This window comes from Salmo salar, chromosome 23 (genome assembly GCF_965601325.2).
Source record: "Salmo salar chromosome 23, fSalSal1, whole genome shotgun sequence".
In the NCBI taxonomy this organism is placed as follows: domain Eukaryota; kingdom Metazoa; phylum Chordata; class Actinopteri; order Salmoniformes; family Salmonidae; genus Salmo; species Salmo salar.
Genome location: NC_138313.1, coordinates 9899291 through 9915102, shown reverse-complemented (window position 1 = coordinate 9915102; position 15812 = coordinate 9899291). Strand labels below are relative to the sequence as shown.

Sequence of the window (15812 nt, the reverse complement as noted above, 5' to 3'; positions counted from 1 at the left end):
CGTAAGCCCTGTTGTGAATTGTAATCAGTCAGAAAATGTATTGATTGATCCAGAAGCGCATGGACTGTAAATACTAAAATAAGACAAGTGTATTTTCGGACTGTAAGACCACAGTTGCCTACCTAGCTAACGGCACATCCAAACTACACCTGAACTATATTGAAACTAATTTCACACGGTGTATAATAATAGACGTGGCTTTCCTTTTTGACAACGAAAGACAGTCCGTCCGTCTTCTATCATCAAATGGGAAAGCTGCACCCTCCCTCTTGTCCATCAGCGTCACTCAGAGGGCTGGTCATCTCCTCCCAAGCAGAATCAACAACGGCAGACTTGGGCAGTAGAAAACGCCCTGGTTGCTAAATTTTTTTAAATCTCTGCTAAAATGTCAAACGTTTCCCCCAATTTCAGTTTGTGACAAATCAAGAAAACACTTACGTAGGGAATCATTGTACCATCTAAATTGACAATAGTCTGATGGGTGACAAGATCAGCCATTGTCAGATTTGAGAATGAAGAGACTGATGACCGGCGCTGCGTACATCGGCGAAGGGAACGATTGCAATACCCTATAGGACAGAGCAGAATTCTAAGGTAAACTAATTCACCTTGTTCTCCCAAACAACTCAAAATTGTGAGGATGGGCTTGGTTTCAAAATATGACTTTCTCCTGGAATAAACGCGGCTCGGCGAGTTCCTCGTGTGAGTACTGGCGACAATCAGCAATAGCCTTTCTATTTAATTCTGTTATATTCTTACTGTAAAATATGTGTGTGTTGACAGTAGTCGGGCAGGGGAATATAACCTCGTCATGCCTGCTGAATGAACAAGTTGATTTCACTGGAATGGCAAAGCCATATATAGCCTTGGCTATTAAGCGCAGATAAATAAAACTCAAAACAGGCTCTTTTGTTCTTTTGAAATAGTCTTATATGACCTTTCTAAACAAAATACAAATGATTTCTTTGTGATTGTGTATATCAAAATGTTAGATTGGCTGCTATTGGTACTCGTCGAGGCCCTGCTATTCTACTGTTAAATATGCACGTGTCATTTTGACCGTCATGGTGCTTTTAGGTAGGAATGATCAGAATGTCTTTATGATATTTATCTCAAAGTATTGCTAGAGTGTAAAATACACGTATTTCGGGAAAAGTCAGGGAAAGGTGGGTTCAAGGTTTTTATTGAAATGAAGATATTGAAATGACAAAACGTAAAAACGGTCAGAATGACAGTCTTGGCGGTTCTAGTCTTTAGTCCACATTTGTCTTCGTAGCCAGCCGGGGTGAGGGCGACATCATTTTTCTCATAGCTGAATGCCAGTTGGCTGGTTGCGAGACACTGCCCTTTGAGTATTTGGTGAGAGAAAGACAGAGAGAGAGACCGACAGAGAAGAGAGAGATGTCTTTCACCATGCTAAGCCAGAGAAACCACAACAGTTGGTGAGAGATTCCAGTGGTCTTCACTGGCCTCAGAACACATTCCTGCCAGGGGCAGCAAGGGCATGTGTGGTCAGGGAGTCTGTCTGTCTCAGAGAGGAGAGGAAACCCCAACAACCCAAGAGCAGAGGATAAATACTATTTGCATGTCCTCTTCACTGCGCCACACAGGAACAAAGGAGAGGGAGGAGGTGGAATAGAAGAAGAGTGGTTTTCGGTTTCCTCTTTGCCTAGGAGGTGACCATCTTGGAGAGTCAGGAGCAATATCCTTGATGTGGCCACGCAAAACTTAAAATGTGTGAGGAATGTGCAGTCAGTGAGGATTTATTGTTACAATAATGACTCCATTCTTGCCCGTGTGTTTTGGGCTAGTTGACTGTACTGTTTATCTGAGTAATGCTGTGTGACAGTGTTGCTGGTCTGCTAGTGTAACATTACCTGCTGCGGTGCTCGTAGTTGCCCTTGCAGTGGAACTTGTGGGCGGGGAACACAGTGAAGATGCCCTCCTCTGAGCTGAAGTACTGCCATTTGATGCCCGGGTTGGACTTCAGGTTATCTGCCAACACTACAGAGGAGAGAGGAGCAGAGAGAGGGGTCAGTTTTGTAAAACACGGTAGGTAGGATTAATACTCAGAGATCCTGAGAGCGCGAGAGCAATCCTGAGAGAGCGCGAGAGCAATCCTGAGAGAGAGGTAGGGTTGATACAGTACAAAATTGGAGGGATTCTGGGAGATGAAGTATTGCGAAACAAAGAAAAGAGCCCCCTACAGGTCTATCATTTCTCTCTCCTTCACCCACTCTTTAAAATGAATTACCCTACAGGGGGGATTCACTCTGGTCTCTCAGACACCTGTCAGAGCCCACTGGTAGATGGCGAAGCTTTCCATATCTCCTCTAGTCGGTGTGTGAAAAGTGAGAGCGAGCTCACATCCTATAAGGCCTTGCATAATCTCACATTCCCAGGGTGCATGTGTCCCACTGAATATCAGACTAAACGGCTTATTCCTGCTGTATAACTGAGATGGTTTTTTTAATAGTTTCACTATAGTATGTGCTCTTAGTAGTTATACAAGGTGCCGTTGGCATGCAACACACGACAACATAAGGCCTAGCTATTTTAAGCCAAACCTTCTCACTCAGAGCATCAACAAAATGTGACTCTAAATAGAGAAAGAGAATGTAAGAATTGCGACTAGCAACAGATAAAGGCTGACATAACTTTTACTGGTTCGTTATATTACTGCACTGCAGGCTGATAGAACGGCAGCATCTGCCAGGGAACAGGGCCAAAGTAGATGTGTAAACAAACAGACTTATTGGGTCAGAGGAGACGGCGGAATCTTCAGAGAGATCAGATCACAAACCCTGCAGCTTCCTCTCTGGGGGGAGGAGAGAGAAAGAGAGAAAAGTAGGAGAAACACAAATAGAGCCAGATTCCTGAACCCGTGTCCAGTGGTGTAAAGTACTTAAGTAAAAAATACTTTAAAGTACTATTTACGTAGTGTTTCTTGGTATCTGTACTTTACTTTTTATTTTTTATTTTATTACATTCCTAAAGAAAATGATGTAGTTTTTACTCCATACATTTTCCCTGACATCTAAAAGTACTCGTTACATTTTGAATGCTTAGCGGGACAGGAACATGGTTCAATTCACACACTTATCAAGAGAACATCCCATGTCATCTACTGCCTCTGATCTGGCAGACTCACTAAACACAAATGCATTGTTTGTAAATTATGTCTGAGTGTTGGAGTGTACCCCTGGCTATCCTCACATTTAAAAACAAGAAAGTTTGCTTAATATAAGAAATTTGAAACGATTTACACTTTTACTTTTGATACTTAAGTACATTTGATCAATTACATTTACTTTTGATACTTAAGTATATTTAAAACCAAATACTTTTAGACTTTTACTCAAGTAGTATTTTACTGGGTGACTTTCACTTTTACTTGAGTCATTTTCTATTAAGGTATCTTTACTTTTACTCAAGTATGACAAATTGGGTACTTTTTCCACCACTGCCCGAGTCAACAAAAACGTGTGTGTGTGTGTGTGTGTGTGTGTGTGTGTAAAGTAAGCCCTTTAAGATGGATAATAGCAAACATGATGTCACTGTTGAAAGTATTTTAGCCGCGCTACCTTAGAAGAGACAGGCATGTCAGAGCTAGCTACAACACTAACCGTACCGAGTCAACAACACCAACACACAGTACCCGATATATAGACCAACACTACACTCTCCGCTACAACATGCTAGAACATGGGAATGGATATGGGTTAGCGGCACGCCAGTATTTCCTATGGCGGTGGTTATTGAGCGGAGGCGCGCTAGCTCGCCATACATCTGCGCTCTAGGCCGCTTCATCCATCTCCAGGCCTGGTGTAAACAGGAACCACTTGGGATGTTGACAGTCTATAAAGAGCATGTATACAATCGGCTCGGCTGCGGCGCTTAATCCCGCCACCAGTGTTTAGAAAACTCTAGAACCGCATAGACGACAGGCCGAGGGAGCGCCGCTTCCTCTAACCCCCTCCGTCCGCACTCATTACTCAATCACACTTCCCATTCCCAGCTCCCCTCCTCACAGCTCACGAACACTTTGGCTAAGTGCAGAGGGGTTAATGTGTCCACTGGGCAGGGCTGGGAAAACTAACTGCACTCGCATCAAACCAGTGCCTGGAGCGACGTGGGAACCGCGACGGAGAAAGCCAGAAGGAAAGGACGAGTCCCGGGAAAAACAGATGTGAAACTTCACCCGACACCTTCTTCGTAGTTACTGCAACCGGTGCCATCTCTCACTCTTTCCACCCTCATTTATTCGCTCCCTCCTCTTGCTCCCCCTTGTCATTTCTCGCTCTCCTTCCCTGGACAAATCTGCCGTTTCCGTCCCTTTGCCTCGCTTTCCTCTATTACAGTCCTTCTCCTCTTCTCCGCTCCTAACCATCCTCTCCATCCTCCTCTGGATAATCTGTCTATTCCTCCTCCTCTCCCTCCCTCTGGTTGTTTAGACTGGGTCCAGACAAATAGGGGACGATGAATGCTAGCAGGGGCTTGAGGTCAAGACGGCCTGAGAAATGGAGGCCTGGTGGTAACATGAACTCCTGACGGCTTCCTTGGGAAAATAAACTCCGGGGAGGTGACGATGAATCATCCTAATCTGATCAGAGGCCGTGAATTTGGACAGAGAGGGTGTGAGAGACGAGGAGGCAGGTAAGAGAAAGGGCTGGTAAGAGTTTCTACAGTCGTCCTAACAAAGGAGGGCTAGTGTGTGTGTGTGTGTGTGTGTGTGAGAGAGCGGTTGGCTTTGCCAGTGTTTCCACCCCGAGACCAAAAAAATAAATGAACAGAAAATAATGGAGCGAACGAACGCTACAGCTGCTTCAGGACAGTGGGCAGTGTTCTGCCATGATATGGACGGACGTCATAAGACGGACAGAAAGTCTAACCGCAATCATAGCGCTCGTCGTTGTTTGTTTGGAGTGTGGATGTCGACTGGGAGTGTTCAGGTGCCGGGGTAAAATGTATGATGTCAATCACGTCCGGTTATGATTCCGAGCGATTGGCTAACAGCGGTGCAACAGAGGCATATGGCAAAGCTCGACAAAGCCTCCTAATGTAGAATGATTAAAAAAAACATCCTCTTACTGAATGGAGAAGCAGAACAGAGATCGAGAAGAGAAAAAAAGAACTAATTTGATGTCAGAATTTTCAGCGCAGATATCAAAAATCACTATTCTTGAATCAAAAGAGAAAGAAAGAGAGTGGGAGAGAGAGGAGGGGAGAGAGTGGGGAGAGAGAGGAGGGGAGAGAGTGGGAAGAGAGAGAGCGTAGGAGCGAGGAAAGAACACAAAGTGGTTTAATAACGTGTGAAACGGGCACAGTTCATTATTTCCATCTGGGTCCTTTTCCTTTTAAGACGGAACAATATGGTGAGGAATATTCTCCGGGCTGCTGTTGTCATGGCAATTGTTCGTAAGCAAGGCCATGGCTGTCCATGTTAAGAGGTGAAGACTGCTGGATGAATGATGGGTTAGAAGGTTCAAAGCAGCTGGGGGGCGGGTGATTGGACAACAGGAAGAAGTGGACAGGAAGTAAAGGGGAGCTTATCGTGGCCTTAGGTCTCAACGGAGACGTATAGGAGATAAACATGAAGAAGAGGGGGTTGGGGGGGGGGGGGGGGGGGGTGTAAGGGTAAGGGTAGAAGGGGACCCACCTGAGTTGAGGTCCCGTCCAGGGTTAAAGGCTCGACTGTTGACAGTGGGGGACAGCCGGTCACAGCAGATGGTCTTGGACACGTTGGTGTTGAAGTTACCGTCGAACCTGAACCCGAGACAGAACACATCACATTTGCGACAGCACTCCTGCAAAGTAGATTTCACTTATCTACCATAGAAGTAATATCTCTCAGAAACAGCCACTGCTGGAGGGAGATGCAGAGAAAAAAAAAGAAAGAGGGGAAATCAAGGAGAGGACTGAGTCGGGAAATACATAGAGCGCTGATGAAAACTGCAGCAACCATCTCAATGATGCCCATGCTGTGTGTGGAATATATGCTTCTCTCATTCCCAGTAGATGCACCCTTTGCATGCATAGGTGGGGCATATGTAGTGAGTGAGTGTTTGTGGAGTCCTAAGCCCAGTCGATCCCCTATCACAGCATTACATGGGGTTGGCAGCCCCCTGGTACCTCCACGCTGTCATAGCGGCTAGTCTCATAGCAGCTAGCTCCCAGAGTGCCTCAGCTTCACTAATGAAGAGCTGAGAGAGAGATGGGGAGACAAGTGGAGGAGGGGGTAGGGGTGGGGGGGGGGGGGGGGGTCCTCAGGGGAGTAGCCTGCTCCACACTGCACCGCGGCTGGGTCGCTTTGATCCCACACTCCCTTACCAGCTCCACTAAACCCCGTCCCCCTGCTGGCTCACATTCTGTCCTTCCTTGCACACAGGAAAATACGCACGCCTGCAGACGCACACACACACGTAGCAAGCCGCTATCCTCACCGAACGCACGTGCACTCTCGCCTTCCTCTCTTCCTACCGCTCACCCCCCCCCCCCCCCCCCCGGAGCTTGAGAGAGTGTATTTGATTGACAGCTGCTCTGATGTACCAGCTGCTTTGAACTTCAGACATTAAATTCCCATTAGGCTACATTCATTATTATTCTCCTTCAACACACTTTACACGCAGGGGCTAAGCAAAATGTGCCGGATAAAAAAAATACATTTGCAAGCGCTTTGAATTTGACATCAAAACCAGGAGAACGAGAGCGGCGCAGGGGAGAGGGAGAGACGGAGAGAGAAAGGATGAGAAAGGGGAAAGCGAGCGAGAGGAAGGGGAGAGAGAAAGGGAGGCGAGAGCGAGAGAGGCGAGAGAGAGGCGAGAGAGAGAGAGAGAGAAAGGGAGGCGAGAGCGAGAGAGGCGAGAGAGAGAGAAAGGGAGGCGAGAGCGAGAGAGGCGAGAGAGAGAGAAAGGGGAGAGAGAGAGAAAGGGGAGAGAGAGAGAAAGGGGAGAGAGAGAGAAAGGGGAGAGAGAGAGAAAGAGAGGGGAGAGAGAGAGAAAGAGAAGGGAGAGAGAGAGAAAGAGAAGGGAGAGAGAGAGAAAGAGAAGGGAGAGAGAGAGAAAGAGAAGGGAGAGAGAGAGAAAGAGAAGGGAGAGAGAGAGAAAGAGAAAGGGGAGAGAGAGAAAGAGAAGGGAGAGAGAGAGAAAGAGAAAGGGGAGAGAGAGAGAAAGAGAAGGGAGAGAGAGAGAAAGAGAAAGGGGAGAGAGAGAAAGAGAAAGAAAGGGGAGAGAGAGAAAGAGAGAGAGAAAGAGAAAGAGAGAGAGCGCAAGAAGGAAAACCTTCCGGCCCCGATTTGGATTCAACATGCAAATGAGGGTCTTGAAAAACATCCCTGCTTTCAAAAGGAGTAAAAAAATTTTTTTTTAAATATGTAGAGAAAATAAATAAATGTAGATGAAATAACCCCTGAAGATGCAGAGTGCACAGCTGATACAGAGCGTTTCCTTACACCAGAACCACACACAATACCGCTCTTCCATTATCTGAAGCTTCAGCCAGCTTATGACGAGGCCCCTGCCGGCATAATGTTCAATAACGAAGGGGTTGCTACGCTTTGTTTCAATATCCTATAGGGAGGAGTTCTCCTTGCCTCGATCAGGGAGATAACGGGAATACTGCAGAATGCTATTGGTACTACGGCACTATATGACTGACATCTACACTCTCCTGACAACAGAGCCCTGTACGTAACGTTTGATTTTCAACCGTTGCTGCCGACTCCACCAAACCGTTGTACTGAACGCCTGTAGCCCTGTTATCCAGGGTTGGGCATGATGAACATTGAAATAAATCGATTGTATTACCGTGTGGACGCCGGTATGCACTAGTACTGCTTCTGAAGAGCTTTCTGTGCTACCGTATTCAATTTGACCCGGAAGGAATACAGATATTGTTCTTCTTCCAAGAGTGTTTCACATCATCTACCACAGTGAGTTACAGTATTGCTATAGCCCTGCGGAGAGAAAGAACCCCCACCCCCTTTTCCCAAGCCCCCCCCTCCTCTTTTAATCCATCAGTGCACATAGCAATGCGTTTCATTAGCGTAGCTGCTGCCGGGGAGGATAAGAGGGGGGGGGGGGGGGGGGGGGGCTCAATGGGGATTTGGGGAACAGGGAGTGAGGGCGGAGGAAGGTCTCTTAATAGGGACAGAAGCATTTGGTTGGAGAGATAGAGGGCTCCTATCAGCCCGGGGTTTAAAGCCTGCTAAGTCTCTCTTCCTCCCTCCCTCCCTCTCCCCCCGTCTCGCTCTCCCTCCCCCCCGTCTCGCTCTCCCTCCCCCTCATGCTCAAACAGAGGCTTCATTAGTTCACTCAGAGCAACAAAAAAATAAAAAAAATAAAAAACAGGAAAACCAGCTGACCCCACATCCCTGATCCCAGCTCTCCCTCCCAGATATCAGTGCAGGATCAACACGCCACAGCCAGAGGAGAGGAGCTCAGTCACCAGTGGTCAATTCACATTAAAATTGCTGTACTATTTTGCATCCATTTCCTTTCTCACTGACGAGAAAGTCATAACGACGCGCAGGAGATAACGTGTTATACTCCTCCAGCAACACCTCACTGGAGACCGTAGCCAGATAAGAACATCAGGAATGGCTGGGTGGTCTACGGGTTTTCCTCCCGTCTCCATGTAGTAAAATGACAACATGGAAGGAATACACATTAGAAGAATTTTACAACCCTGTATGGCCCCTGTCGTTATCGAAACACACACAGCTGGACAGCTAAACGCCTGTTCTTATCTCCACCAGCCTGCCTGGTTGGCTAGCGACCGTTTGTCTTTTCTGAGGTAGCTGTAACCGTAGAGATACACACACACACACACACACTGAGTATAGCAAACTTTAGGAACATCTTCCTAATAGTGAGTTGCCCCCCCCCCCCCCTTTCCATCTACACTGATTGAAGTGGATTTAACAAGTGACATCAATAAAAAGGATCATAGCTTTCACCTGGGTCTTTCTACGTCATGGAAAGAACAGGTGTTCTTCATGTTTTGTGTACTCAGCGTACAGGCCTACGTTACTGTGTTTCATGTAATACTCCGGCTACAGGCTTCCGTCTGCATGCGGAGGGGGTGTATGTGTATCTGTACAGCGCTGCGGTAGGAGTGACAGTTGCGGCGGCTTCACCTACACGACGCTCAGCGAGCTGACTTACACTGGAGACGGGAGTTCACGGCTGTGATCAACTATCAGACGGATCTTGTCGTCCCCCCCCCCCCCCTCCTCAAAATAAGCCGGAAATGATTGTGACCCAGCTGGTACCTGAAGATCAGTCACTTAAACCTGAAACGCATGCCATTTTCAGGCACTGATTGTTTACCTAGACCTGGAAGCTGGCCCCCTGACCAAACACTGATGAAAGCATTGCAGCGTGGTGTGTGTGTAGGGGGGGGGGGGGGGGGCTATGGGCAAGCTGACACCACTGTGGTCGCGTGACGGCTGTGTGACATGGGAAATCCTGTGAACCACCTGACACCCCCAGCTATGACCCACCATATGACCCAGAAGCAGGCAGCAGTAGCCGACTCTAAGCCCAACGAAGGACACCCTGACCTGGGGACGGGTGGGTCTGCCACCAGCCTCTCTGGGGGGGGGGGGGTCCAGCACGGCACCGAATCTGAAAACAGGCTTCATGGCATTTCACTGGCACACAGATGTTTGGATTTTTAACTTTCCCTGGCTGGGACTGGGAGAGCCTGCGGAGAGGACCAGTTATTCTGCGCTCCTTCAAAAACGCTCACGCTCCCAGGTGAACTTTTTCAAAGTGAGGAGCGGTCAGCTTTTCACCCCAGTGGGATTCTTTGAAGTTGTGGGAGCGATGCACTGTTATCAGACTGGCAGACAGCCCTCAGAAGTGAGTCTCGATTTTGTTCAACCCTCGTTGCGTCCCTTCCACGCCCCATCCGCAACGTCATCATCTTCACTCTCCGTCCACCCTAGCTCTCCCAGCTTCCTCCCTCTCCTCCAGAATAAGTCCGCGAGAGGAAAAACCTGGACTGGACTCCATCCGGATGAAATTCTACAGGTGTTACGCTGGAGCGGAGCCAGACTGATTGTGGGAGAAGCAGAGACAGACCCTGGAACTCCAGATAAGTCGGGGGAGAAACTTCAGAGAGACAGAAAACACCATCGAAACTAGATTAGGACTGAGAGATAAAGGGAGAGAGAAGCAGAAGAAGATAGGAAGAGGGAGAGAGAGCGAGAGATATGTTGACAGCTGGAGCTGTAGAGATTAGGGTTGAAAGCAGCCCTCTCCCCCTCTCTCTCCCGACGTACGTTTGCTCCTGCAGTGGCGGGAGATTGATGGAAATAGGCCTTCAGACAACTCCATTACCCATAAACAACCGCATCTGTGGAGAATTCAATGGCCGCCGAGCAGAGCAGCGGCGCTCATTGCCACCACTGCTGCTCATGCATGTGGGAACGAAAGGTTGCTGGTTTGAATCCATGCGCCGATTAGGTGAAACATCTTGCCGATGTGCCCTTGAGCAAGGTACTTAACCCCAACTTCTCCTGTAAGTCGCTCTGGATAAGAGCGTCTCCTAAAGGACTAAAATGTCAATTCAATTTGCGGATTTTGCACACATGGAGAGGACTGTTGCTAGACAGGATTAAAATACATTTAAACAGAGGAAGGGGTAAGGGGCTGTGTGTGTGTGTGTGTGTGTGTGTGTGTGTGTGTGTGTGTGTGTGTGTGTGTGTGTGTGTGTGTGTGTGTGTGTACATATATACTCACTCCATCATGGAGGGGGGGATGGTGCAGCAGTCCTGGATGGCGGTGAGGGGGGAGGTCAGGTGGGCCGTGTAGGACGCCTCCACCACCTGCTTGTTCCTGTTCACCACGTCCAGGTAGCGGTTAAACTTCTCACGGATCTTCTTCGCAAGCTACAACCCATCACACACACACACACACACACACAGTTGGATATATTCTGTATAGCACACATCATACGTAAGGTTCTCCTCATCATGGTGGAATTACTTATGGAAAACATAACCACACACACACACACACACAATGAATCTGATTATATTTGAGTACCTATATTCCCTTTTTATTCCAGCTGGGTTGAAGCGCATCCTTCAGACCTAGATCTAAACCGCAGTCAGACAGTCTACTCCTCTTTATTCCGATTTGAACAAGGCCCGTATCAAAAGACACACACCGAGTCCTCATACATACTGGTTGAATTAACGAGGCAGAGAGCTTTGAACAACATCAAAAGGCCTCGGAAGCAGACGCCGCGCGTGAAAGCGGTCAGCCTTAAGAAGGAATCGTGACGCGTCGCACAGTCGACGGTACGGGAAACCGAGAGAAAAGACAAAGCGCGATTCCTCACGAAACAAGAACAAACAAGCCTTCCCTGTAGCTCAGTTGGTAGAGCATGGTGTTTGCAACGCCAGGGTTGTGGGTTCGATTCCCACGGGGGGCCGGCACAGAAAAAAAATAAAAAAAATTGTATGAAATGTATGCATTCACTACTGTAAGTCGCTCTGGATAAGAGCGTCTGCTAAATGACTAAAATGTAAATGTAAGACGACCGTGATTCAACTTACATACAGCTCTGACAAACATAGTGAAACCAGCAGTCTCTACACGGTCCCCAAATCCAGGAGGAAGTCAAGGCAACGTACAGTATTAGATAGAGCAGGGTTCCCCAAACTCGGTTTTTGCCCTGGCACTACACAGCTGATTGAAATCATCAACTAATCATCAAGCTTTGATCGTTTGAATCAGCTGTGTAGTGCTAGGGCATAAAAAACTAAAAACGTGCAGCCCTTGTGGTCCCGAGGACTTAGTTTGAGAAACGCTGATACAGAGCCGTGAGCACACGGAACACCCTTCTCTCTCAAACCGGTGCTTGCCTACAGGAGTAGCAAGAGGAACGACCCCCACCTTACCTTCAGGCTACGCTCAAACCCTAAATCCCAACCCGGTCTCTTGAAATAAAAATACTCATATCACAGAGCGAGCAGTACAGCTTCATATGACACCAATTGTTGTTTTGTAGCACCTACACATGAAACAAGATGGCGTCTTAAAGGAGGCCTGAGTAAGGCCAAAATGTCAAACACTAGATACAAATGTAAACAATCCCCCCCCCAAAAAAAAAGACCACTCTACAGATTCAATTGTGAAAAGACCCAAAGTCATGGTGTTTTTTTTTGTCCTGGTTTTGTGAGAAATCCCTCAAAAGGAAAAATGTAGTTCATTAAAAAAGGGGCGGATAATTGAATCGTGCTGGTTAGTGTTCGGCCTGACTAGGCCCCTGTCTGTCCGGTGTTAGTGTGCCAGCTAACGCTATGCATACATTACAGCTCTCAGAGGGGGCGTTATGGCTGACTGCACGCATCTCTGAGCCTCATTCAAAAAAGGGTTCCCACCTGTGGGACACTAATAACGAGTGCACTAGCAGCCCCTCACAACAGGTTCCTGTTCCTACTCTGGAGCCAATGAAAACCCCCACAGGGAACCAACCTCGTTAGAACCTACAGGACCGTGGCAACTCACACCCACTCACACGCATTCACGCACAGGCTACATATCCTGCGTAGGATAAGATAGGCTAGAAATCAACACAAACAAGCACTGATAACTCACACAAACTCAGAACATACAGTAGGCTTTAACAAGACTCAAATCAGTGACATTCACTCACTGCCTGGAGAAAAGAAAACAACTTGGGAGAACCCCCGCTACCGGCGACCCGTAACCCCTCTACCGGCAACCTGTCCCCTCTACCGGCAACCCGTAACCCCTCTACCGGCAACCCGTCCCCTCTACCGGCAACCCGTAACCCCTCTACCGGCAACCCGTAACCCCTCTACCGGCGACCCGTAACCCCTCTACCGGCAACCCGTCCCCTCTACCGGCAACCCGTCCCCTCTACCGGCAACCCGTCCCCTCTACCGGCAACCCGTCCCCTCTACCGGCAACCCGTCCCCTCTACCGGCAACCCGTCCCCTCTACCGGCAACCCGTCCCCTCTACCGGCAACCCGTCCCCTCTACCGGCAACCCGTCCCCGCGTCTGTCCACATCCCATAACGAGGCGTGCCTGCCAACACTGCCCAGGCCAGGCCAGGAGAAATGTGCTGTGACCCATTGACCGAGCTACACCCAATCAGCCAGTCGCTGTTCCTATTAATCCGCCGGCCCAGCCGCTCCTCCGATTATGGCATTTTACAGGGGCCAGCGGCGTCACCCTGAATTACAGGGCCACCCGATATGCGAGTCCAAAAATGGCACCCCATTCCCTATATAGTGCACTACATTTGACAGGGCTACGGTCAAATGTAGTGCACTATGCCGGTAGTAGGTTGTCATTTGGGACGCGGCCCAACATACTGTACACCCCCCTCCCAGACTGGGACGGACCAGCAATTAGGCCCAATGTGGACTCACTATTAGGTGCGTCTCAACCACTGTTGAGCTGTCCGAGTGCCTTCACTAGCCACAGCACGGTGTGGTTAAGACTGAGAAATACCCATTCATGAGTCCAGAGGAACTACAGAGGAACGAGAAACCAAAAGACCTGCAAGGCACAGGTTTAGTGATTTAGGAGTACTTTTCCTTAGCCAAAACCACCCTCCTTCCTCCCCCCCCCTTCCCTACCCACAAATCCCAACCAACCACCCGACGACCCCGGCCTTACCGCTTACTCCTCCCCAACTTCACTAGAACACATGTTGGGCTTTGTGGTTGCTGTAGCCCTGACCAGGAAGTCCCAGACCATGCAGTTCCATTGTGTGGCTCTGGTTCAGGGCGGTTAGGGCTAGGTCAGGGTTAGGGAGCCGAGATGTAACCCGTGTCAGTACCAGGGTAGACTGGGAGAATGTTAGAGAATAAAAAACCCATCACAGTCATTCCATGGAACTGATTTGATTTGATTTCTTAAACACAGAAACCTCTCCACTAGCCCTGACTGGCCTTTTACAGAAATGTCGCCATCAGACCACAGCCTCCACCTCTAGTCTGTAGAGTCCCTGGGGGCTCAGGCACACTGATAAACAGACTGGGCTGTTAGACTGGCGTGACCACCTTGTCCTCTGGCTACATACACACACACACACACAACAATCCGTCCATCTATAGGCTGTTTTGACCTCCGGCTAGCTGCCCACTGTCTGCCGTCTCTCTCGCTTTACTGATTCCATCTCATCTCCCCAGAGGACCAAACAACAGACATAACGCTGAGGACTTTTAATAGGAAATGTCCACTCCGTTGTCTGGCTCAGTCCCAAGTGGGATCTTCTTCATTTTGGCTAAGCCAAATAAACATCTAGAATCATGTTTATTACACTTTAAACATTTCTGGGATGAGTGGAGATGGCCAGCCTGTGTCATTACTCAGTGGCAGATGTCCTCACCTTGCTCGTCTCCTGGCTGAGCAGCGAGAGGGAGATGGTGAAGGGGGAGCCGGGGTGCCAGTCTCAAAGCCGGGCTCTGTCTCTCTGCCTGTCTTTCAGTCAGTCTTTTTTCTTTGGGCTTCCTCCCCACTGTGGATTCAGCTCTAATTGGTGCTGTTTGGCTGCCACGGTGCCAAAGTGTCATTTCCCACCTGCCTCCTACCCGGGGAGAACCATGCCAGCAATGCCAGGGCTGGCACCGTCTGGTCTCGGTAATGCTAAATTAGCAAGAGTCTTCGAGGCATGCAATTGCTACAGAGACACTGTTGAACATCTTGTCAATATTTTCGATGAATTCGAACAGCATAAGAATCATTCTTTGGAAAAAAAATAATGTAAAACTTGAACTCTCCAGCCTACCTCCAAGGAAACGGACAAGAAGGGAAACATTTTATCAACCTAGGTATCTACTGGTCGGATGCATTTAGCATGGTTTCTGGAACCGTAAATTTTTTTAAAACATACTGTAACTAAATGTCCACACACAAGGAGCGGTAACCTATACAGTCCACAGATGGATACTACTGGAGCGGTAACCTATACAGTCCACAGATGGATACTACTGGAGCGGTAACCTATACAGTCCACAGATGGATACTACCGGAGCGGTAACCTATACAGTCCACAGATGGATACTACTGGAGCGGTAACCTATACAGTCCACAGATGGATACTACCGGAGCGGTAACCTATACAGTCCACAGATGGATACCACCGGAGCGGTAACCTATACAGTCCACAGATGGATACTACCGGAGCGGTAACCTATACAGTCCACAGATGGATACTACCGGAGCGGTAACCTATACAGTCCACAGATGGATACTACCGGAGCGGTAACCTATACAGTCCACAGATGGATACTACTGGAGCGGTAACCTATACAGTCCACAGATGGATACTACCGGAGCGGTAACCTATACAGTCCACAGATGGATACTACCGGAGCGGTAACCTATACAGTCCACAGATGGATACTACTGGAGCGGTAACCTATACAGTCCACAGATGGATACTACCGGAGCGGTAACCTATACAGTCCACAGATGGATACTACCGGAGCGGTAACCTATACAGTCCACAGATGGATACTACCGGAGCGGTAACCTATACAGTCCACAGATGGATACTACCGGAGCGGTAACCTATACAGTCCACAGATGGATACTACCGGAGCGGTAACCTATACAGTCCACAGATGGATACTACCGGAGCGGTAACCTATACAGTCCACAGATGGATACTACCGGAGCGGTAACCTATACAGTCCACAGATGGATACTACCGGAGCGGTAACCTATACAGTCCACAGATGGATACTACCGGAGCGGTAACCTATACAGTCCACAGATGGATATTACCGGAGCGGTAACCTATACAGTCCACAGATGGATA

At 48.5% G+C, this 15812-nt stretch overlaps 1 protein-coding gene across 1 annotated transcript in view; it reads right to left on the bottom strand.

The window, feature by feature from the left end:
• LOC106584031 (VWFA and cache domain-containing protein 1) overlaps window positions 1–15812 on the bottom strand; it is an 80310-nt gene that overhangs the window by 26232 nt on the left and 38266 nt on the right. Inside the window, exons 3-5 of the mRNA XM_014168821.3 lie at window positions 10746–10894; window positions 5660–5766; window positions 1878–2004 (exon numbers count right to left, since the gene is read on the bottom strand). Coding sequence (XP_014024296.1) covers window positions 1878–2004; window positions 5660–5766; window positions 10746–10894 — 383 coding nt within the window. The remainder of the gene's footprint in view (window positions 1–1877; window positions 2005–5659; window positions 5767–10745; window positions 10895–15812) is intronic.